The following is a 24,310-nucleotide window of genomic DNA, read 5'->3' as shown; positions in this document are numbered from 1 at the left end:
AGATCAATGTGCACACGTGTTCCCAGGCTGTCCTGAGTCGAGTCCAGCTTCCTGGCTCTTCGCTCTGCCAGCTACCCAGCATCCCTCATCCAACGTACATGGCCAGGAGGATTTACCCAGAGCAACCAGCAACGAGGTGCTGCCGCATCTATACACACTACCCAGAAATGGAAGCGGCTCCAAGTTCCAGTGAAGGAACGTGGCTGCGTTAAGCAATACCATTCCACAAATGGGGGCACTGCGCTATTGATCCTTACAGACGGTGAGTGGCTGGTGGCAAAACAGTGCCAGTGGGACTCGCAAGCTACAACATGTTGCTGGCTAACAGCATACAAACCCATACAAACTGGTACCCAACAAGGTGGTAGAATAAGCCCACCCTGTCACAGAGCCCTGAAAGATAACTATCCATGTACCCTTGGGGGACCCTTAATGTTATCCTACTACAGCCATGAATCACCGGCATTGAGATGTGAGAACGGTCAGCACAAGCAGTGAAAAGTCTTATGTCAACTGGGGTCCGCAGAGCGCAGCAGTACGGCTGGGAAGGAGGGGGAATGTGTGAAGATGGTGGGGGGGCGGGGGCTGGGTAGTGTAATCAGGTAACAAAGGTAGGCAAGATCTTTTCATAAAAATTTTAAGCAGCAATACAAAGAAAAGATGACTGTGGCAAGCTATAAGCAGGTGCTTTGTAATTACCTTTTTCCTTTGGTTTGTTTCTTCAGACTGCTATTAATGATTGATAAGCCTTCAGATTTTCCATGGTGTCATGCGACTACCATGACAACAACAGTCACAGAGCACATTATGTAGTGAGCAGAGAGGCATTGGCACGCCTCTCTGAGCTCCGTTTTCACTGTGACAACCTCTCCCTCCCTCTTCCCACTCCATTATATGGCATGCTGAGATCCAGTGGCAACCATTATAGTTTGGCTTCAGTGAGGCATTGAAAAGGACATCATTATTTGCTTAAAAAGATACTTAAAGTATGGTCCCCATGTGCTTCATTTCATAATCAACCTCCACTCCAGTACTAATGGAATCCGGACATGGAATGGAATTGATAGGTGAGTTTAATCCTTTCTTATCTGATGCGTGAATCCTCAATCCCCCACCCCTTCCTGTGATCCCCTCCCTTCCCCCTAATTCTTTCCACTACCTCACCCCCCCTACACCCTATAGTTTTGAAATATTTAAATAACATCTTTACAGCACTAGATAAATACGCAATTATCTTCCAAATGCAAAAGAACCACGAGAGTGTTTATGTGTTCTGCTGTGTGTAAACATGTGTTATCTGTAACCTCTCAAGATTTTGTAATGCCTTTTTATTGAAAAAAAATAAAAAAAAAATAACTTAACTTTTCTTTTTTAAATAGCACCTATGCGGGATTGCTGCTTTAAAAGTAGAAAGTGTCTTATCACCTGTGGTGGAAGGTGGGTATCAGCACCGGTAATAAAGCTTAAGCCCAAGGAGACCCTTTCTTAGGATGAACATACCCCATGATTCTTAATATCTATGTAGTTAGTAACTGAATATTCTTACTGTTTGCTATATGAATATGAACTAATGAAATGACATACCTGGGGGTAAATGTATCAAGCCGAGAGTTTTCCGGCGGGTTTGAAAAAGCAATCAGATTCTAGCCATCATTTCTTTAGTACATCCTACAAAATGACAGCTAGAATCTGATTGGTTGTTATAGGCAACATCTCCACTTTTCAAACCAGCCAGAAAACGCTCAGCTTGATACATTTACCCCCTGGTCTCTGCATTGTTGGACACAAGGAGAGGAGGGAGGTAATCAGTGGACCAGAGCGAAGTTGAGACTTTTCCCACAATGGGTTACAATGAGGGCATGAGGGCCTCCCCACTATCTTGTGCAATCTGGCTATTGTTCCCATGTCTACCTGGCATTGTCTCCTAGGCATTGGGGTGATAAAGGGAGCGCGAGTTGGTCACATCCCCTATAGCCATCCCCTATAGGTATTCTTTCCCCGTGAAATTTGACACAGGTCCCCAGAGAACACTAGCATGGGAAATACAAGGGGTAAAGTGCTCCTGACTTGGCGGAGTTGTTGGATCCGGGACTGGCTGGGAATTACGGTTCCTTCTGATCCAATCCGCCTGGTGCATTAGTGTTTTGAGCCAACCCAGGATAGGCACAATTTGTGCCAATCCGTAGGTTTTGCCTCCAGTGTGTTCAACAAATGTGGGGTGAAATCAGAGCCTTGGCGCTGTCAGTCGGGCAGAAGGATCCCAGAATTCTATTCCGAGGGGACAATAGCCAGAAGTACCAAAGGGCTAAGAAATGTCTCTCCACCTCTATCTGTATCACCTTATATGTGTCAGCTGTGATCAGTATAGTTATTTGTAATGGTGAATTGCATATTGTTGTTGCATAATAAAACTACTGGTTCTTAATTAATTAATTCCTACCTGTGATGCAGCACTCAGAGACCCTGCTACGATATTTCAACACAAGAGTCCGCAGTAGTCCTCAGTAGCCACTGACTTCCTGGGATAGACCACGTAACCCCTAGATATAGTGACAGTACAATTTCCAGTAAATTTCCTATCTTACCGATTATAGCTTCCTTTTTCCCGGCTGCTTTGATTTTCTCGTCCAGAGTTTTAAACTGTTCCGTGTAAGACAACTGTGTTCGTACCGCGCCCTGTATAACCAGTAATCAGAGTTGTTATATCAAGTGGTTTGCATCTAATAGCCATAGCCATGAGTGGAGGTTTTCATTCTCAAAATAATGTATAATATGTTTTTAACTTGGTCTAACTGTTCACATATCAAACATTTAAGAAATAGTTCCCACTGTGACACAAATCATCATGGCAGTACCCAACCAATGAAGCCCCAGATTGTAAAACTATGAATCACTTCATATAAAGTGGAAAAAAAGGATCCTTGGACTTACCATGTGCAGCCGGCTCCCCTTACCCCAACTTGCACTGGATGTGGGAAATGTTTTTCTATGTGCCTACTGCTATTTAGAATGCAGGTGTCATGAGACTCGTACATATAAAAGTGAATGTTATGTTTTAAAAATTAATAGTACTTACCCAAGCGGTTTAGGCTGTGAATACAGCGGCATTATGCCGCCGTTTCGATACCAGTTCACAGGAACCAGAGCGTGGTGGTGCTGAAGAATCCCTGTTCGGGTGCCACAGAGTAGTGGCTCCAGCGGGGTTTTCAGAGATTCAAGTGAATCTCCCTGGCAGGATGCCTCTGGGAGTCCCAGGAAGCAGTTGTGCACTGCTTACTGAGGACAGAAAGACTTCTGCTCCAGAATCTGGCTACCAGCTTCCTGGAACAGATTTCAGCTTAAAGGTGGCACTAGACTGGTGGCTTGGAAGCTAGTAGGAAGCTAAGAGATAAAATCTCCCAGCGCAGACTTCATTGAGCCAGAACAAGGAAACCCATCACCGCCACCAAGAGGAGTGTAAGGTAAACAGCGCCAGCCCAACCGATCCTCGTGATAGATTCGAGAATCAGTTGGGTCTGGTTTACCCACTGCCAACATATTGTGGAAAAACAGTTCTCTGTTGCTGTGACCTAGAGATGAGAGCTAATACTCTAATCCCCTGCCACACTCCTCCTACCACCACCACCACCCTACCCCCTAGCTGACCCGGCTGCTTCCAGCACCCTTAGTCAGCAAAAAGGTGTTGTAGCAGCACCCAGATACAGCAGTTCCAGGTGCCACTAAAGAAGCCTGGTGGTGGCAGCTACTATTCTTCTACATCTGGGGGCATCAACTAGGTACTACGCTGACAAAGTCGGCATGGGTCTGGTTTGGCAAGTTGGCACCAATACGAATCATCATTGGTGATTGAGTGAAACCCCCAAACAATAAGTAAACCCCATCACGGTGGAAGAGTAAATTCATCCAGTCTCACCATTAAGGACATTTCTTCAAGTTTACAGGAGAACACAGACAGTTTTACTAGGAGGCAGCTCACTGGGAAAACAAGGACAGACTTCTCCTCCCTACTTCCTTCCACGTTCCCAGTTAGCCGAGGACACAAAAGATAAGCCGAGTAGGAAAAAATAAAAAGACACATATTCCTGGGTAGGTAGTACGTCTTCCCCTACAGCCTGGAAGAAAGAGATTTTGAGGGAAGTAAAAAAAAATAAAAAAAATAATAATTCCTTTTTACCTTCAATAGGACTTCACCTAGGATTAAACCGCTGCCAGCAGGACCTTCATACAAAAGGTAGCAATGTCCACTGTAAAATCGGCAAGTTACGCTAGGACAATTAAGTGGTTGTTCTACAAACCTGGTCTGCTGATGCCCCACGACTTCCTACCCAAAAACCACTGACATTCTGGCACCCCACCACAGATTAGGCCCCATTGCAATCCTGATCAAGTTAAAGGAGGCAATGCATCCCTTCTTGTGTCCTTCATAAAGGACACAGAGGGTGTACGAGTGACGGAACTCCTGAGTCTTGGATAGACAGATCCACAGACCACTTACCACATCTAAGGATTAAAGCAATGCTTCCTTGCAACTTTAGGGGTGGGGGTACAAAGATAGTACCACTATTTCATGGTTAATACGAAAATCAAAGCAACCTAAGACTGGAAGAAGGGAACTGTATGCAGGACCGCATTATTTTCACAGAAAAACCAGGTAAGGAGACTTAAGGAAAAGAGCTGACGGCTCAGACACCCACATAGACAAAATAAAAGCTAGGATAAAAATGACCATCCAGGTGGAAAACACAAGGGAACAGAATGAGGAGCAACCTTCAGGACGAGATTCAGGATCCACATGGATTGAAAAAAAAGAAGGGTGGAAACTACTATGTTCTGTCTGTCCAGTTCTTAACCGGTTATCTTCGTTACTTAATGACACAATTCCCCATTTTGCATGGATAACATTTTTCAATGTTACGACCTATGAAATTTTTTATTTCTATCATAGTTGAAATCTTCAACTGTGAAATAAATTTTACAAAACCACACTCGAAGATCAGAAAGCCCACTCAGAGTTGAAACGTGTACTTTGAGGGAACGCCTAGTGCATGGGTTGGTCAGATTTGGTTTGTGCATTGGGATTTCCAATAAGGGCTTCATTTTAGGCTGTTCCGTCTCAAAGAGGCAGCCAGTCCTTCAAGGATTGGCCCATTACAGTCTAACTGCGCAAGGGGATCACTTTCTAACATAGGAATTGACCGTTGCTGTCATCATCTTCCTTAGTTTTGGCCTTCCTCATCACTTGAGGAATTGTCCATAATCAACTCATTCAGAACAATCCCCAGGAGCCGTAAAATGTAAATTTAGCCTTGGCATGTTGCAGAAAGAAAACATCCAAAAGTACAAGGACATCTGCAGTACCCTCACCAAGAAAGGAAAGTGGGAAGACTGGACCCACTCTGCCCAATGCTATGCCCGTTTCAGCCTAGGGGGTGCAGACTGGAACAGGAGAGGGATGGAGGTAGCGTGAAGAGAGCCCGCTTGTTCCGGAGGAAATCCAATCTGGCACCGACATAGCTGCGAATCACAAAGTTTGAGCTGACCGCATAGAAGCGGCTAGAACAGCACTCCTGCTAGCGGTCGGCCGCATTTGGTGAACCTGATTAATCCTGGTCTCTTCCGTAGTATTGGTAATAGATCCTACTGCTGCATTCTGGCTAGAAGAGGCGTCTTACTGGTCCTCAATATGAAACACACGGTGGTGCGTTACGTTCTAAAGGCATATCCTGTTCAACGAGCAGACCTCTGGGACTTTCCCAGACAGCCCGGGACAGCGAAGTGACTTTAATAGGAGGGGAGGAGAGGACCGTCAATGCTGCAGGGGTGCGCAGCGTGTTCACACCTCTCCTCACCCAAAGTGGCCAAGGGTTCAATTGATCCATGGTTGAAGCTCTGTAGAGGTGGGGGTGAGGGACTGATGGCAGATGTGGGCAGAATGTGATGTATGGACAACAGGACCTGCCATACTCCAGGGCGTAAGGGTTTATAGGGCGAAGTCAGTGTTTTTTTTTTTGTTTTTTTTTAAGGTGCCTTACCTCCTAGGGGTAAACCATATCCCACTGTGAGCCCCCCTACCGCTGAAATAAAAATAGTGCATCTATTTAAGTATATTAAAAAGTACATTAAGAGTAAAGTTCTCCTATATGCCATGTCAAAGTATGAACAAAAATTCTAATCCTATACTATAGTCATGATTTTACCGCTAAATATATGAGTAATAAAACTGATGTGATAAAGATATAGAATAAGAGTATAAAGATTGAAAAAGGGGAAAAAGAAAAGATCCCCTTATTAGGTCCTCATTGTTCTCTAAACTTCCGATTAATACATTTATTGGTTGTCCCTCAGAGATGCTTGGCTATACTTGCTTATCAATGGCGTCTCGCGGTAAAATCATTACTATACAATAGGATTAGAATTATAAAAAGTTGAAACAACATTTATTTTATGATAAGAATCTCACTTAATATATCCTAATTTTCGCAATTCAGTAAAAATAAAAATGAATAACAATAATAATAACATATAGAGATGTTAAAAACGCCTAAGGGGCGAATTCAATTGGCCGCGTTACTGCTCAGGGAGCCGCGAGCAGAACTTTTCGTTTAAAATTACCGTATTAACGGTTATGGTGCGCACTATTACCGTAGTATTGGTAATAGTGCGCAGGGCGCGTTACTTTCGGCAGTAACGAAGCCAATTGAATTCCCCCTTAAGAGCGTTACCTGAGGGATATTTACTACTAATTGGAAAATAATAGACTCTATTGGTGCAACTATCTAATTTTTTTAATACAATTACTGTTTTACCAAGGAACAACATTTTATCCTTTTATCTTATACATATTTTCAGACAAAACCTATAGAATAGATATTACTGTATATTATTTAATTTAGTTTTGAGGGATATAAGTTAACCTTAAAATAAAAAGTTTTACATACCGGTGCTCGGTGGATTTGGCAATTTGGAAACTGCATGCAAGGGTCCATAGAAACAGAATTTGACGGCAGAGAACCACCGCTTGGCCCATCTAGTGTGCCCATATTTTAACCTTTGATAAACTCAAATCCTATTTGATCCGTAGTTCTTTGCAAGGATATACTTATGTCTACCTTAAGCATGTTTAAATTGCTCTACTGTATTAGCCTCTACCACCTCTTATGAGAGGCTATTCCACTTATTCACTACCCTTTTCCTCTGAACCTACTTCCCCCCAGTGTCAGTACATGTCCTCGTGTTCTAATACTTCTCTTCTCCCCCAGTGTCAGTGCATGTCCTCGTGTTCTAATACTTCTCTTCTCCCCCAGTGTCAGTGCATGTCCCCGTGTTCTAATACTTCTCTTCCTTTGTAGAATGTTTCCCTCCTGCACCTTGTTATAACTCTTGATATATATGAAAGATTCTATCATGTCCCCCAGTTCCCTTCTCTGCTCCAAACTATACATATTAAGATCTTTTAGTCTGTCCGGGTAAGTTTTGTGCTGTAGGCCATGCACCATTTTAGTTGCCCTTCTGTGTACAGTCTCTAATGTATTTATATCCTTCTGGAGATATGGCCTCCAGAACTGGAAACAGTATTCTAGATGAGGCCGTACCAATGACCTATACGGTAGCATTACTGGTACGGCCGAAAGCAGGCGATCTCTTTCATGCTCGTGCAGACCTTGTTCAGGTTTTCAAATTCCCTACCCCACAGAAATTCCCGTTAATGCAAACGAGAAGGTTGGGGAGAGTCTTTGTAACTCTAAAGCAGGTCGCCTAAAGTAGGAGTAAATATCTCATTCTTAAACTTACTAAACGGAGGACACCAAATGCTGGTAAGTAAAACTTTGCATTTTCTTTTACTTAAAAACCAAATCATTGCTCTTGGTCATTATTGGGCTATTGATGTAGATTAGGATGGCTCATTGAACTACTTACTTCTTTTTTTTTTTTTTGGCTATTAGCCACTAATAAATTAAACACGTAATTCAACCTACTGGCAGGTTCTCTTTAATACTATCCCGTTGTTATATGTAATCGCTATGTGTGCAAGTCCACTGTGTCCATACAACTATAAACAGCTCATCTACTGACAAAACAATGAGACTAAGGACAAAAGCTACAGAGATAACAAATGCAGCAGTAATATTTAACATTAAAAACTGTAATGCAGAAAAAAAAAATTTGAGAACGTCATTCATGCTTCAATATAAAAGAAAGTACACATTTTGGATGATAGCGTCTCCTTAAAAGCAATTATGAAAATTTCTCACCATCAAGGCTAGGTGAAGTGTACTGTTATCATGCTCCGTAATGTCTTTTGGAGTCATACAGTTTAAATTGCAGACCTATGAAAACAAGACACTACAGTTAGTTACACATTAAAACAAAGGGATAAACAGAGGCTTGCTATGCGCAGAGTTGTTACACACGTTCCTCTTGTAGCCCCATGTGAAAATCCAGAGTGAGTGGAGGAGAGGTCGATTCTCAAGGTTTTAGCTTGTGATTGGTCCTCCCACTCACGCCCGTGAGATCGTATTACAGAATCAATAGGGGCCCAGGAAAAAAAGGGCACGTGAAGCAGCCCCTGGGGCTGTGATTGGCGCACTGCAGAACCCCATGTTACTAGGTGGTAGCATAACTTTAAAGCTCCGTAATATAAAGAAGTTTAAAGTTTGGAAACAGTCCTCTTCCCTGCCATTAGAAGACACAAAGGGGGACTACTAGTCAAGTGGAGTATAAACTTGTGTTGCCTGTTGCTCTACTTGATGGCCTTCCAACTGCTAAATTGCGCCATCATTGTTTATATGCTTATTTAACACCAAAGCCTGGACACACAAAAGGTGTGATCCGCCATTTAAAAGCAAATCTGTTTAATATTACATGAGTTGGCCACTAAATATCATTAAAAAAAAAAAAATGTGGGATATACCGAGCGCGGGCTTATTTTTCTCTGGTTTTGTTTTAAAATATTGCCTTTTTGTCATAGCAGCTGTCCATCAAGCCTATTTAAGGCACATTTGGGTGTGGCTCACAAGCCAGCCTTTGCTAGATGTAAACCCCTATACCTGGGAGGTGAGTGCATCTGATTTTAACTGCATTTTAATAGTGTATAAAGCATATAGGTCAGTGTAGGACCTGCATATAATGAGGTATCCTTGACGTTGGGATGCAGGCTTAAATCTTTTGATCAAAATATGAACCAATACCTCATGTTTTCATTTTTCTAGACACACACAGATATGCAGTTTAAAGGATAAGCGCTGACAACTGTCTTTTTGTTTTGTATACATATATGGGCATTTATATCGCCACGCAGCTGGTACCACATACAATATGGGATATACCGAGCGCGGGCTTATTGCCAAGCAGCTGGTACCATATATAATGTGGGATATACCGAGCGCGGGCTTATTTTTCTCTGGTTTTGTTACTAAATATCATTCTGCCAAGCCAAAAACAGGATTTTAACAAGTATTCTGGGAAAGGTAAGCCAGACAATGATTGCATTTGTGTATATGAAATTATCCGCTCCAGACCAGAAGGCTTGGGCCCCTTGTAATTCAGCGTAACAAATCTAGTCAAAATGTGTGAATGGGTGGAACCACTGGCTTAACACTATGTATGGGAAGCAATTTTTAATAAATAAAGAAGGTGAGAAAATAAGATTTTTGGACTTCCGGCAAATCCATAACAGACACTGGGGTATAGAGTGATGTAACGGAATCTTGGGCACTTTAAATTTACTGTCAAGCTCGCCCCACCATTTCTTTTTTTTAATCTCTTTATTTATGTAAATACATGAGTTCCAAAAAATTAGTAATAAACAGGTTGAAACATAAGGCTCAAAACGAGTCTTAAAAATACAGAATACAATGGCAAAAAAAAACAACAACATGAGACAGGTTGTAATAAACGTTCCGTTTTTATAAGTTAGCTATAAGTTAACCTATGGAGAAGCGTAACAGCCAAGAATGATTGGTCCGACCCAACTTTAAACAATAAGGGTCACATCTACCATGAAACTCTATGTCGATGCTGTTTTTTCTTAAATTTTTTAAATCTAAGAAGAAGAGAAGGAGGAAAAAAAAAAGGGGGGGGGGGGAGAAGCAGAGGACGCCCCCCCATTTCTATATTATTATTATTATTATTATTAATTTTTATTTATATGGCGCCACTAAGTGTCCGTAGCGCCGTACAGGGACAAACAAGTACAATACAAGGTGGGACAGCACGGTACAGCTACAGAGAGGGGGAGGGAAGACCAGCAAGCGCTGGAGCCCAAGAGGAAGGGCACGGATGACGGGGAGACCCCCAGAGGTGTGGGGGGAAAGGTAGCTGGAGAGCAGAGTTAGAAGTGAAGGAAACAGGAGGAGAGATGGCCCTGCTCAAGGGAGCGTACAATCTAAGGGGAGGGGTAGACAGACAGAGAGACATAGGGATGAGAGGGAGAGAAGGGGGAACGGGGGCAGAGTCAGGGGAGGGGAAGTTTCTATACCCCTGAAACTTCAATTTTTACTAACAAAGCTCCAAAAGACAGAACCAAAGGACAGAACACAAGGAAGAGGAGCAGAATACATCAGTTTCCAAGCAGAACAAGGCAATCTAACCAGCATAACAGAAACCAGACTAGGGGACAACAATGAGGGCGTAAAGGAAGGGCTTCCAGTGTCATCCATGGTCTCAGAGAGAAGGATTTAACGGTAGTACAAGAATCCCATTTTCTCAGGGATGAATGAGAAATAGGTTTTGTCTATTTTAACAACTATAGTTCCTTGGGTTTACACATACATCAAAACAATTACATTTAACATTGAACACACCTTGGAGTTTCTGCATAATGCAACTATTATTGTAGAGAGCCCTGTCTCAATACGATCTAACCCTGACTTAAAGAACGAGGCGGTGGAGGACAACAGACTAGTTAAACAGCAAACTCCGATTTTGCAACGCAATAGCAAATATATAAATACACATATAGAAACAGCAATTGTCTGAACATTTACGAAAAAGTTGCAAAAAGTCACACAAAAGCACACCAACTATTAATGTCATAGGTTTTGCATTTATAGTAGTTACAAGGTTTTCATTTTGTTTGCTATCCAGTGCAACATTTTTAGTCTACACCAGTGGTTCCCAAATGGTGCGGTGTGGCTCCCTGGGGTGCCACGGCCAGAGCCAGTGGTAAGCAAGGCAGGGGACTACCTGCTAATTATTTTGGCATAGGGATGCCTTCAATTATGGAGACCCTAAGGGTGCCTCGAACCAAGATAGTTTGGAAAACACTGGTCTACAGTATTCCGTGCTGTGTGGAATATTCTAACTTCAAAAGAGTCCCCTAACTATCCTGAGCTCTGGCTTTCAGGATTATCCTGCGGGTCCCCTAACTGCTCCTGTGCTTCAGCCATTGTTCCATTTACCCCTGCTGCCACACGTGCTGTTGGCGGACATCACGCCGGCTGGCTGAAAAACTACCAGGTCGACAGGAGCGATGATTGCCCACCAGTGTCAGCATGCAGGAGCGTGAAGAACAGCAGGCACACAGAGAGATTGGGGTACCAGATAGATATCCTAAGCAGATAGTACAAAACCATGCCAGTAGACAGGTGCGTGTTTATCTAGTAGACAATTTATACTGTAAGAGCCATTGGGGCAGGGACTGATGTGAGAGATTAACAATGTAATATATTAGTGCTGTAAACAATAATAATAAAACAGTGGGTTAGTAACATTTGCGGACCAACCTGCATTAGGATTCCACCTAAAATTGAGTTTTCAGTATTCTGTACAATTATCCATGAATCAATATGGTGTGCATTTTTTTTTGTATATATTTTTAAGGCTTACTTCTTACATACAAACCTACAAAAACTATACTTACATGACAGTATTTCATTTTTGCCTTGTTTGCAACTGTGGTGTTCATATTTTATTTTTTTTTTGAACCTAAACAAAAAAGTTTTATATTAAATTGACATAATATTGAATTTACAAGAAATGACATTACATAGCATTTTGAAAGTTAATATATGTGTTTAAAAGTAGCAATGGGACCACTTTGGGGCTTTTACAAAGGAGTCATTTCATTGGGAGGTATGGCACAGTTTTTAAGTAGCTTGCACCCATCACAATCCGGATGACTGTAATGTATTAAACTTTCAAACATCAGTGTCCCTGACATTCTTGTGTTGATATCAGCTAACTGGATAGTGGTTGTAGCCATTCAATCAGATATTCTATACATAAGCATAGCGAGTCAGGAGTATTTTACCAGATGAATAGACCTTTAGTGTGGAGCTAGGTGGATCCCACAAATAGAACCGTTGCAGCTTAGCTAGTTGGCAGCAGGGGGCAGCACAGTTTAAACTTCACTATAGGCAGAGCTCTTGACTACACATATTAGGGAAGCTGTAATACTAATGCAGACCTGTTTATTTACACATGTGGACAGCATTGGTATCATGGATGCTGCACTCCCCATAGTACTAGACAAAGCCATATCTTTCTTTAACAGCCATTCCCTTCCAGTTGTATCACAAGCACTCCTCATTCACATCTGAAGTACACAGAGTGATCATGGAGATCAATAATCCATATGACAAAGATCCAAGAAAAAATAATTAAAATAAAGGAAACAATGAAGACTAAGGGGTATATCTACTAAACTAAAGGTTTGAAAAAGTGGAGATGTTGCCTATAGCAACCAATCAGATTCTAGTTATTTATTTAGTACATTCTACAAAATGACAGCTAGAATCCGATTGGTTGCTATAGGCAACATCCCCACTTTTTCAAACCCAAGGTTTAGTAAAAAAAAATACCCCCAAGTCTGTATGCAGATGATCCGTGAGAAATGAGAAGCTTTCTTTCCATAAGCTGGGAGCAGTCTTTAGAGCTGAATATTACTTGTGTGATAGGGGAGTAATGTTATCCCCACACATAAATATGTGGCTAAGGCAGCAATTTGTATTGTACAGCGTTCAAGCGCTGCTGTGTGACACCACCCCTTAAACGCTCTAATTCTATTCAGCTACGACAAGTAGAGTTTTGGACAATCCTTTTTCCTTGCACACGACCATATCTGGTACCTTTTCCTGTAAAGCATTTAGCAGTGAATTAAACAATCCATATAGGGACATGGATTATCATCAGCAATAATTACCATACACTGATATAAGGGTTTGGCTGCAATAAAAAAAATGACCCTAGTCTCTCTCTGTCTGTGTGTGTGTATATAAGGGAATTTAGACAGTAAGCCCCAATGGGACAGGGACTGATGTGAATGAGTTCTCTGTACAGCGCTGCAGAATTAGTGGCGCTATATAAATGATGATGATGATTATGATGTTTGTCACAACAATCCACTCCCACTTCTGGGCGCTGTAATTAACTCTAATGGTTTTTCCGCACACTGTATTGCCCTGTATAAATTCACTATCAAATCATGCAGGTGAGATCTTTCCAGGTATATAAATCACCTTAACAAACGCTCAGAAGTGAGATAGCAGTATATATCAAGACAGGCATGTAAACCTGGACTGATATAAAATATGCATGCTACACTGCAGTTATGTTTCATGCAAAAGTGTAATCATTGCTGCATTGTTGGGTACAGCATCAGATATGGGGTCTGTAGCTGGGAGGGGGGTGCATATGTTTTTTTCTCAGCCTTGTGTGGTACATGAACTGTGTTATGGTGTCCACAAAGGTCTAGATACTCCCCCTGTTGATGCATGTAAAGTGTAGTGCAGCAATATATTGTGCCCAGACACATTGGCTTTTCATTATATAACAGGGTTTTGCAACAAAGCCCTTATACCAGGAACCAAACGCTCCATTCCCAAATTGCACACTGCAGTGACCATGGCTGCTTGTATTCATTATTATTATTGAGCAGGGGTCTTATAATCAGATGATGCATTCACCCTGGATGTTATAATCAGAGGACCAGTAGGAGGTCTGGGATGATGCTGGAGCCCCCACCACCACCACCACACACTGTACTGCGGGCTCTGGACAGGAGGAGGACCGGCTCAGACTATCACTACAGCGATATCTCACCCGTTTCCCAATCACTCACCTTTCTTAAGGTAACGAACAGTTCGTGGTCCCTCCTCTCCCACAATACACGGTGGCTAGATCCGCTCAGCACAGACACCCTCTGACGTCACCGGGTCACGTGGCTGCAGCGGTCACATGATACACAGAGCAGGAGCTGCTGCTGCAAATCTTCCTGTTTCTGTAGCTGGAAGTCACTGGGGTATGAAAAGTAAGAAGAAGGGGTAATGTGATGGGTAGGGGGCATGTGTGTGTAAGGCTGCTTGGCAGAGGGGGCATATGTGTGTGTGTAAGGCTGCTTGGCAGAGGGGGCATATGTGTGTGTGTAAGGCTGCTTGGCAGAGGGGGCATATGTGTGTGTGTGTAAGGCTGCTTGGCAGAGGGGGCATGTGTGTGTAAGGCTGCTTGGCAGAGGGAGGCATGTGTGTGTAAGGCTGCTTGGCAGAGGGGGGCATGTGTGTGGAAGGCTGCTTGGCAGAGGGGGGCATGTGTGTGGAAGGCTGCTTGGCAGAGGGGGGCATGTGTGTGTGTGTGTGTAAGGCTGCTTGGCAGAGGGGGCATATATGTGTGTGTAAGGCTGCTTGGCAGAGGGGGGCATATGTGTGTGTGTAAGGCTGCTTGGCAGAGGGGGCATGTGTGTGTGTGTGTGTGTGTGTGTGTAAGGCTGCTTGGCAGAGGGAGGCATGTGTGTGTGTGTAAGGCTGCTTGGCAGAGGGGGACATGTGTGTGTGTGTGTGTGTGTAAGGCTGCTTGGCAGAGGGAGGCATGTGTGTGTGTGTGTGTGTGTGTAAGGCTGCTTGGCAGAGGGGGGCATGTGTGTGTAAGGCTGCTTGGCAGAGGGGGGCATATGTGTGTGTGTGTGTAAGGCTGCTTGGCAGAGGGGGCATATGTGTGTGTGTAAGGCTGCTTGGCAGAGGGGGCATATGTGTGTGTGTAAGGCTGCTTGGCAGAGGGGGGCATATGTGTGTGTGTAAGGCTGCTTGGCAGAGGGGGCATATGTGTGTGTGTGTGTAAGGCTGCTTGGCAGAGGGAGGCATATGTGTGTGTGTAAGGCTGCTTGGCAGAGGGGGCATATGTGTGTGTGTGTGTAAGGCTGCTTGGCAGAGGGGGGCATGTGTGTGTGTGTAAGGCTGCTTGGCAGAGGGAGGCATGTGTGTGTAAGGCTGCTTGGCAGAGGGGAGCATGTGTGTGTAAGGCTGCTTGGCAGAGGGGGGCATGTGTGTGGAAGGCTGCTTGGCAGAGGGGGGCATGTGAGTGGAAGGCTGCTTGGCAGAGGGAGGCATGTGTGTGTAAGGCTGCTTGGCAGAGGGGGGCATGTGTGTGTAAGGCTGCTTGGCAGAGGGGGGCATGTGTGTGGAAGGCTGCTTGGCAGAGGGAGGCATGTGTGTGGAAGGCTGCTTGGCAGAGGGGGGCATGTGTGTGTAAGGCTGCTTGGCAGAGGGGGGCATGTGTGTGGAAGGCTGCTTGGCAGAGGGAGGCATGTGTGTGTAAGGCTGCTTGGCAGAGGGGGGCATGTGTGTGGAAGGCTGCTTGGCAGAGGGGGGCATGTGTGTGGAAGGCTGCTTGGCAGAGGGGGCATATGTGTGGAAGGCTGCTTGGCAGAGGGGGCATATGTGTGTGGAAGGCTGCTTGGCAGAGGGGGGCATATGTGTGTGTAAGGCTGCTTGGCAGAGGGAGGCATATGTGTGTGTGTGTGTGTAAGGCTGCTTGGCAGAGGGAGGCATATGTGTGTGTAAGGCTGCTTCGCAGAGGGGGGCATATGTGTGTGTGTAAGGCTGCTTGGCAGAGGGGGGCATATGTGTGTGTAAGGCTGCTTGGCAGAGGGAGGCATATATGTGTGTGTAAGGCTGCTTGGCAGAGGGAGGCATATATGTGTGTGTAAGGCTGCTTGGCAGACGGAGGCATGTGTGTAAGGCTGCTTGGCAGAGGGGGCATATGTGTGTGGAAGGCTGCTTGGCAGAGGGGGGCATATGTGTGTGTAAGGCTGCTTGGCAGAGGGAGGCATATGTGTGTGTGTGTGTGTAAGGCTGCTTGGCAGAGGGAGGCATATGTGTGTGTAAGGCTGCTTGGCAGAGGGGGCATATGTGTGTGTGTAAGGCTGCTTGGCAGAAGGGGGCATATGTGTGTGTGTAAGGCTGCTTGGCAGAGGGAGGCATGTGTGTGTAAGGCTGCTTGGCAGAGGGAGGCATGTGTGTGTAAGGCTGCTTGGCAGAGGGGGGCATGTGTGTGGAAGGCTGCTTGGCAGAGGGGGCATATGTGTGGAAGGCTGCTTGGCAGAGGGGGGCATATGTGTGTGTAAGGCTGCTTGGCAGAGGGGGGCATATGTGTGTGTAAGGCTGCTTGGCAGAGGGGGGCATATGTGTGTGTAAGGCTGCTTGGCAGAGGGAGTCATATGTGTGTGTGTGTGTGTGTGTAAGGCTGCTTGGCAGAGGGAGGCATATGTGTGTGGAAGGCTGCTTGGCAGAGGGAGGCATATGTGTGTGTAAGGCTGCTTGGCAGAGGGGGCATGTGTGTGTGTAAGGCTGCATGGCAGAAAGAGGCATGTGTGTGTGTAAGGCTGCTTGGCAGAGGGAGGCATATGTGTGTGTGTAAGGCTGCTTGGCAGAGGGAGGCATATGTGTGTGTGTAAGGCTGCTTGGCAGACGGAGGCATGTGTGTAAGGCTGCTTGGCAGAGGGAGGCGTGTGTGTGTGTGTGTGTGTGTAAGGCTGCTTGGCAGAGGGAGGCATATGTGTGTGGGTAAGGCTACTTGGCAGAGGGAGGCGTGTGTGTGTGTAAGGCTGCTTGGCAGAGAGGCGTGTGTGTGTGTAAGGCTGCTTGGCAGAGGGGGGCATATGTGTGTGTGTGTAAGGCTGCTTGGCAGAGGGAGGCATGTGTGTGTAAGGCTGCTTGGCAGAGGGAGGCATGTGTGTGTAAGGCTGCTTGGCAGAGGGAGGCATGTGTGTGTAAGGCTGCTTGGCAGAGGGGGGCATGTGTGTGGAAGGCTGCTTGGCAGAGGGGGCATATTTGTGGAAGGCTGCTTGGCAGAGGGGGCATATGTGTGTGGAAGGCTGCTTGGCAGAGGGGGCATATGTGTGTGTAAGGCTGCTTGGCAGAGGGGGGGCACATGTGTGTGGAAGGCTGCTTGGCAGAGGGGGCACATGTGTGTGGAAGGCTGCTTGGCAGAGGGGGGCATATGTGTGTGTTTTTTTTGATCTCCAAAGCAATTTTTGTTACCTCGGCTCTCAGGATTACAACTCTTCTTCAATGCTGCCCCTGGCGCTATTCACCAGAATGTCTGCCTGTCAAGTATCGTCTCTAACTGTAGCTGAAAGCTCACCGATTTAAGGAAGAGTTGAAATAGTGTTTGTGACTTGCTTCTCCCAGAGCTGCGCTCCAGAGGGTAAAAGGACACGTTCCGGAGCGGACTGTTATGTGTAGTCTTTAAAATTATCTTAAACTTAAGAGCACAGAGCATTGTTTTTTATATTTATTGGTTATTTTGTTAACATTCACAATACTTATTTGATTTATAATTTATGTTTAAACATACTGGTTTTAAAAGCAAAAATAGGTCATAGAGAAACATTTATTAGTGATAGTGCAGACGGTAGTATGGTACTATGTTCCAGGTACATAGCACCGTCTCCGATTTTGCTGCAAAATAATTTCATGTTACCTATACGTTTTATTTAAGCTTTTTTTTTTTTTTTTTTTTTTAAAGCGCTTAATGCAAATTTGTTACGTTTTATCTACCTATTAGTGGTTAGCACTTCTGCCTCACAGCACTGGGGTCATGAGTTTGATTCCTGACCATGGCCTTATCTGTGTGGAGTTTGTATGTTTTCCCCGTGTTTGCGTGGGTTTCCTCCGGGTGCTCCGGTTTCCTCCCACACTCCAAAAACATATTGGTAGGTTAATTGGCTGCTATTAAATTGCGCTTAGTCTCTCTCTCTTTCTATGTGTGTGTGTATGTTAGGGAATTTAGACTGTAATCTCCAATGGGGCAGGGACTGATGTGAATGAGTTGTCTGTGCAGCGCTGCGGAATTAGTGGCCCTATCTAAATAGATGATGATATGAAAGAAAGCAGGACTGTTTTTTTGTTTTTTGTTTTATTTGTTTTTTTTCTTTTCTTTTTTTTTTGTATATGTGCATGAGAGATTATCATTCTAATAATGCAAAACTACTTTGCCATTTTTATTTGTATACAAAACTATATAATATATACAATTTTGTATGTATGGAAAAGTAAACACATGTTGCATTTATTACAATTGTCCTTGTATTTTTTTCCATTTCATTTATTTAAAGTAAATCTTTTGCATGTAGATGGTTTTATAATGGTTTAAAATATTGCATCAGAATTCAGGGATGCTGGGTTTTAAAAAGAGTTCCTTGTTATCACTGTATAGATGTTCCATGCAACAATCTGCTCATACTTCTCTCCTCTGGTTCCCGGGCAGTGTTGGCGTCCCTCAAGATAATTACCTCCCGCAGTGCATCCCAAACTTTCTCAGTTCTTGGCACCCTTAGGGTCTACATAATTTTTTTCAAGGCTCCCCCTAAGCCAAAATAATTACCAAGTAGTCTCCTGCCTGGCAAACCACTGTTCTTGGCCACGGCACCCCTGTGAGATCACCGCCAGGGAGCAGCGGAGCAGTTTGGGATCCACTGACCTACAGGGTGTCACCCAAAACTGTATATTGTTTAATTTCGACAATGACTGTCCTTATCAGAAAGCTATAGTTAATTAGTATCACGAATGGTATCTGCATATCTTTATACGAGTCATCCTCGTGTTATTATGCACATTTTTATTCTGAACCAGAAGAATTTCCTACAACAACCTTCTACAGCCTACAGAACAATACTAAAAAAATCTCTTGACCAAGTCCGAACACAACCGAGCACAATACTAAATGAAGCGTTATTACATTCAAGTGATTGCAGCTGCCAGAACGAGACTGGGTTAGCTCCAATATCCAACATATATAGAAAAACAGAAGAAAATAAAAACACTGGCTTTAATATCATTCCTATCTAATATATAAATGCTTAGTGGCGTCTGTGTGTGAAAAAAAAAAAAAAAAGTTGCAGCGCCACCTGCTGGGCAGAGTTATACACTGACCTACTAAATTCTTAGTGTGTGTGGGGAAAAAATTCAAAAAGGGCTGAAATTTGGTAGGGCTCAAACTCATTTTCGTGAGGTAATTTTACCTCATGAACACACATTAAAAAGGCCGCTTGCGTGGGGAACCTAACGCTCTTCCCCTGAGGAGGCCTGGGCTAGGTCCAAATGCATGACAAGAACCTTTTTAAGACCTTAAGTAGCTTGATTTGACTAGAATGCATGAGTATCATGCACGGGTTTACTTGTATAATATATGAATAGCTTGTGGTAAGTGCAATTTAGTACCTTATTCATTTTACCAGCTGGTAGTTTGTGGATACAATTCATTGATGTGTCTATGTATTCTTAATAAATATTTTTTTTGATTCCAAGATAGCAGTTCTTTATATTATTAGGTAAGGGGTAAGCGCAGCCATTTTTTTTATTTTCTTTTGTACAGAACGCGCCACCATCAACAAACACTGAATTTAATTATGCATTATCAAGAACAAATGTGATATAGAGACGTCAACAAAAAAAATATATACGGGGTGGCTTATTCACTAAAGCATTTTAAAGTGAGTTTGCTCTCTATTTTCTAGTATATGCTGTTTTTATTACTCGCTTTTTATTTTGCTGATTAATTTTTATTTCTTTTCATTGTAGCAAGTTGTATTACAAAAAATTGTCACTATACTGTGCATTCTTCAGATATTAAATCGTAACAATATACTCATAACCACCTTTTCAGTTTCACATTGTCCATTTCTATTATTACAACTATCAAAACCTTATGACCACATTCTATTCTTAACCTTCATTTTTTCCTATTATACTTTATCATCATATTATTTTTTATTTAAAAAAGGTATTTTTCCTGCTAATAACTCTGTATTGTACCAAGTGGTAAGTTGGAAAGATTTAAGGGTCCCTTTCATAACTGGAGACAATGTATGAATGTTGGGGATCCATGTCTCAAAAAACGTCTTTGTCAATTTTTCTTTATCAGGAACAGTTTGCGTCCAATCCGACTGAAAAAGGCAAGAAATCAGATTTATTTTAGGGGTGTCAGATGATATACATTGAGTTTCACTAAGGAGGCATATATTTGGATCTTTAAATACAAAGTATAGATTATTGGCGTACATACATGTCCTCACCAGGACTGGTTTATCCAAGGGGTTGGAGAACTTTAATATAAGCAATCTATGAGTATGATTGAGTGTGAGAAAATTGGACAGTATACGTCACTTATACACCTGCCACATTTAGGGGTTATTACGGTAATAGTGAGTGTAAATACCGTTATTACAGTAGTTTGAACGCTGGCATTTGGCTCGCAGCTCCCTGAGCTGCAAGCAGAAAGCTGGGTTAAACTTATCGTAATAACTTTAACGCATCGGTACTTCGAAGAGGGAATTGAATTCCCCCTTAGTGTGTTTATTATATGTGATACTATAGGTGTGATTTTATTGTTTTAATTTAAGGTTTATAATAAATATCAAATGTAAATGTTACTATAACGAGTGCTCTCTTGTTTACTAATATGTCGGTTACAAAGATGTCTAATCCGAAGTGCTTCGAATATAGGGAGCCAGACCATTTTCCGGGCAAAGTGACCTAAACTACCGTAAATAATGGATTGTTCTGTGGCGCATCTTAGGCCTGCTTATCCAAGCAGTTGTACAGTGAGTCCCACATCAGGAAGTCCTTGTTTGTTCCAAGCGACTGTGCTTATGAACCAAATTTTTGTCCTGGCTTTGGGAGACTCTAGGAGTGAGCTTACATTGGCATCCAGCTCTGCCCTGCCGTTAACCAAAACTCCTCGGTTGCCTAAGCTGAAGGTCCTTTGTATAAATGGGATGACTGAGGAGTATGAGAGAACTCTTCTGCCAGTCACCTTTGAAAAGAGAAGTTATGATAAAACTGCTGTAGTTCGATCTTTCAATCTTGGGGACAAGGTCCTGGTCTCAACTCAGCTAAGCAAACTTTTCGCCCACTGGCAAGGTCCATATTGAGTCCAAGAGGCTATCGGCCCTGTCAATTACAGGGTCCGTCAGTTGGGGAGGAGAAGGCAGGAACAAATATACCATGTCAATCCAGCTTAACCATGGTAAGACGAGCACCTCTCTCTTGGAGTAGTCAGTGCTGTCATTGAAAAGTCTGATGTACCTATAGATCCAGCTTTATGTGCAGACTGAGGAAATTATACGCCAGAACAGGGATATCTTCACTACCATTCCTGTAAGCTCTACTTATTTTTTTTTATTATTTTTTTTTTAGAAAATTGTGTTGATAAAGGATTTTTTAGAACAAAAGGACTGTTCATGATAAATAGGCTCTTATATCTTTGAACTGGATCTCCACTAAGTAAAACTATTGTTATCAAAATGATGTTGCTATAAATATACAAATAAGATTTGACTTAGTTACTTGTGTCTGGGAATCCCAGTCACAACCTGCGACAGCAGCGACCGCGTTAGAACCTGGAGGCGATCTTATGTTCACTAGAGGCGGAACTAGTGAGCTGTGGACCCCGGTGCAGGGAAGTGGGGAGGAGAGAACAGGTGCCCACAACTCGCTAGTTTCGAACCTGTGCAGCGGGCCCCATTATCACCATGGGCCCCGATGCATAGCACGTGCCGCACCAATGTTAGTTCCGACACTGATGTTCACAATACCTCTACTGCCCTCTATAGGCATCCCACAGCTTAGCAGATACCAGCGCTGGAGAGAAGATCTCCCGAATGAAATTAAGGAAAATAAAATAAAGTTTAAATATTTATAAATAGAAGGCTACCTATGACCTACATCGCCCTTATCCAATGTTCACTTTGAAATAACTGAATTCTCCAGCAAACTTCTGGAGTATAGAGGGGTTAGGCGCTTAGGTATTTTGGAAGCAAATTTAGGAGTGCCAAAGCTCCTGTCACATACCACAGCATATTATCATCATCAGCTATTTATTTATATAGCGCCACTAATTCCGCAGCGCTGTACAGAGAACTCGCTCACATCAGTCCCTGTCCCATTGGAGCTTACAGTCTAAATTCCCTAAGACACACACACACTAGGGTCAATTTGATAGCAGCCAATTAACCTACTAGTATGTTTTTGGAGTGTGGGAGGAAACCGGAGCACCCGGAGGAAACCCACGCAAACACGGGGAGAACATACAAACTCCACACAGATAAGGCCATGGTCGGGAATCAAACTCATGAACCCAGTGCTGTGAGACAGAAGTGCAGTGTCCCCCATAGGATGATAGAGAAATATTTTTAGATTTGACAAATACTGATGACAAAGAGTGATAAAGCTTGATATCATCCACACCTGTTTATATATGAATTGTATTATTATAACTTGGTATAAAAAAATATTATTGTAATAACGGAATAGGAGTTAACTTTTCTTAATTAGAAACATTCCTCTATATTGGTTACATTAATTAGCCATGTAAGCATTATGGAGATCCCTATGAGACAGGGTAATTAACAGCCATACCAATAATACAACATCTTCATCCCACAGGTCTTGCCTACTCTCGAATTCCCTGGAGGCTCTCGAATTTCGGGGAGTAAGAGTAGGCAAAGCTCCCGCATTTGGCGAAATTCACGGCAGTTAATGGAGGCGGCGGAGCTTAACAGTATAATTAAGCTCCACACCCTCCATTCGATGCCTTGAATTTTGGCTTTTTAGCGGGGACGGGCTATGGTGACTGGTGACGCGCCAATGTCACCACGCCCTCCTACCCCATGTCACATGACATATTAATTAAAAAAGAGGCGTGTCATTATCATCATTTCTTTATATAGTGTGCCAGCAATTTCCGTAGTGTTTTACAATTGGGAACAAAAACAGTAATAAAACAGTACTGGGTAATACAGACAGAGAGAGAAGAAGGCCCTGCCTGCAAGCTGCTTACAATCTGAATCCCAAAACTCTTTTCCTAATATCGTTATAATGTTTAATCTTCTTCAAAAGTCTAAACCAAAACATCACCCATCCACGTGAAAAAGGAAAAAGAAAGCCATAAGTGCAATGTCTTTGGTGTATATATGAGGTCAATTAAATGGTATAGTACTAACTTATTTGATAGGACATCTAAATCACCTTAAATGTATACATGTTAAATATTCTTTATTTGTTATTCTTCACTCCATTGCAATCATTGGTCCTCTGAGGGATTTGGATCAAATTATGATTGAGTAAAATGATCCATTGGACCCACATTTGAAGTTCTGCTATACTAATATGTCATACTTGCCAACTCCTCGGAGAGTAGGCAATTTTTCCCAGTGACGTTGGCGAGACTGGGGGCATCCATGACGCGATTCACTGTGAATGGCGTCACTTTGGTCCCACCCCAAAATAACACAATAGCGCAGTGGTCAGGGAACAGGGGTAAATTACCCCAAATGGGGTAAAAATGAAATTCCTGGGGGTAATGCTGCCGATTCACATGCTGTCAGTTGGATTGTAGACCCCTTTATATGTGAAATTGCTGTTGTACCAGAAGAGCCTCAAGAAGTTGGCAGAGGCACTTCTTGAACTTCGATGCAATAATGAAGCACGTATTGCATTTGAAAACAAAGTTGTCATATTTTTGGATGTCAACAGCTGCAAAGGCATCAAAATTGCACATGAGGCGGCAGTCAAAAAGTTGCTGCCTTTTGCAACAACCTACCTTTGCGAACAAGGATTTTCCACTCTAACGAACATAAAAACAAAGCAGAGAAATCGATTGGGCGCTGAAGACTGTATCCAAATTGCTCTGACATGAAAATGCCCCAATATTGATTCTCTCGTATCAAAAATGAAGCAACATTATTTCTCCAAAACCTGAAGTTTTGAAGTTGAAGCTTCCAAAGAAATTTTGAACAGATTCAATAAAATGTTGAATTCCAATAATTAATAATATATGATTTCCTTCCTTTCAAATCAAGGGGGTAACATCAGTGTATCTAAATATATTTTGGAGTAAAAGGTAAAAACGGTTCCTGACCCCTGCAATAGCGGCATTGCATAGCTCCAAACCTCTCTGGGATCTCCCATGTCCTCCGGGATTAGAACACACAGCCCCGAGATCTCCCGGAGGGGACAATAAAAAAAAAATTGCTAAGTACTATGTAAATGATTCCTTAGACTAGCGGTTGAGTGCGACCAACATGTCTGCTTCACCT

The 24,310-nt window shown here is 43.1% G+C and overlaps 1 protein-coding gene across 6 annotated transcripts in view; it reads right to left on the bottom strand.

Moving 5' to 3' along the window:
- The window catches only part of LOC142108171 (uncharacterized), a 76,534-nt gene extending 62,402 nt beyond the window's left edge, over positions 1–14,132 (bottom strand). For 4 of the 6 annotated variants that reach the window (XM_075191784.1, XM_075191785.1, XM_075191788.1 and 1 more), the window contains exons 1-4: positions 14,060–14,132; positions 11,861–11,925; positions 8,253–8,327; positions 2,586–2,676 (exon numbers count right to left, since the gene is read on the bottom strand). In XM_075191784.1, the coding sequence (XP_075047885.1) occupies positions 2,586–2,676; positions 8,253–8,327; positions 11,861–11,905 (211 nt within the window). In that variant the 5' untranslated portion in view covers positions 11,906–11,925; positions 14,060–14,132. The remainder of the gene's footprint in view (positions 1–2,585; positions 2,677–8,252; positions 8,328–11,860; positions 11,926–14,059) is intronic. The other 2 variants (XM_075191787.1, XM_075191790.1) reach the window with 2 other exon arrangements.
- Between the last annotated feature and the right edge of the window lie 10,178 nt (positions 14,133–24,310).

Source organism: Mixophyes fleayi, chromosome 12 (genome assembly GCF_038048845.1).
Source record: "Mixophyes fleayi isolate aMixFle1 chromosome 12, aMixFle1.hap1, whole genome shotgun sequence".
Lineage (NCBI taxonomy): Eukaryota > Metazoa > Chordata > Amphibia > Anura > Limnodynastidae > Mixophyes > Mixophyes fleayi.
The sequence above is the reverse complement of the archived record's forward strand: the minus strand, read 5'-3'. Positions and strand labels throughout refer to the sequence as shown.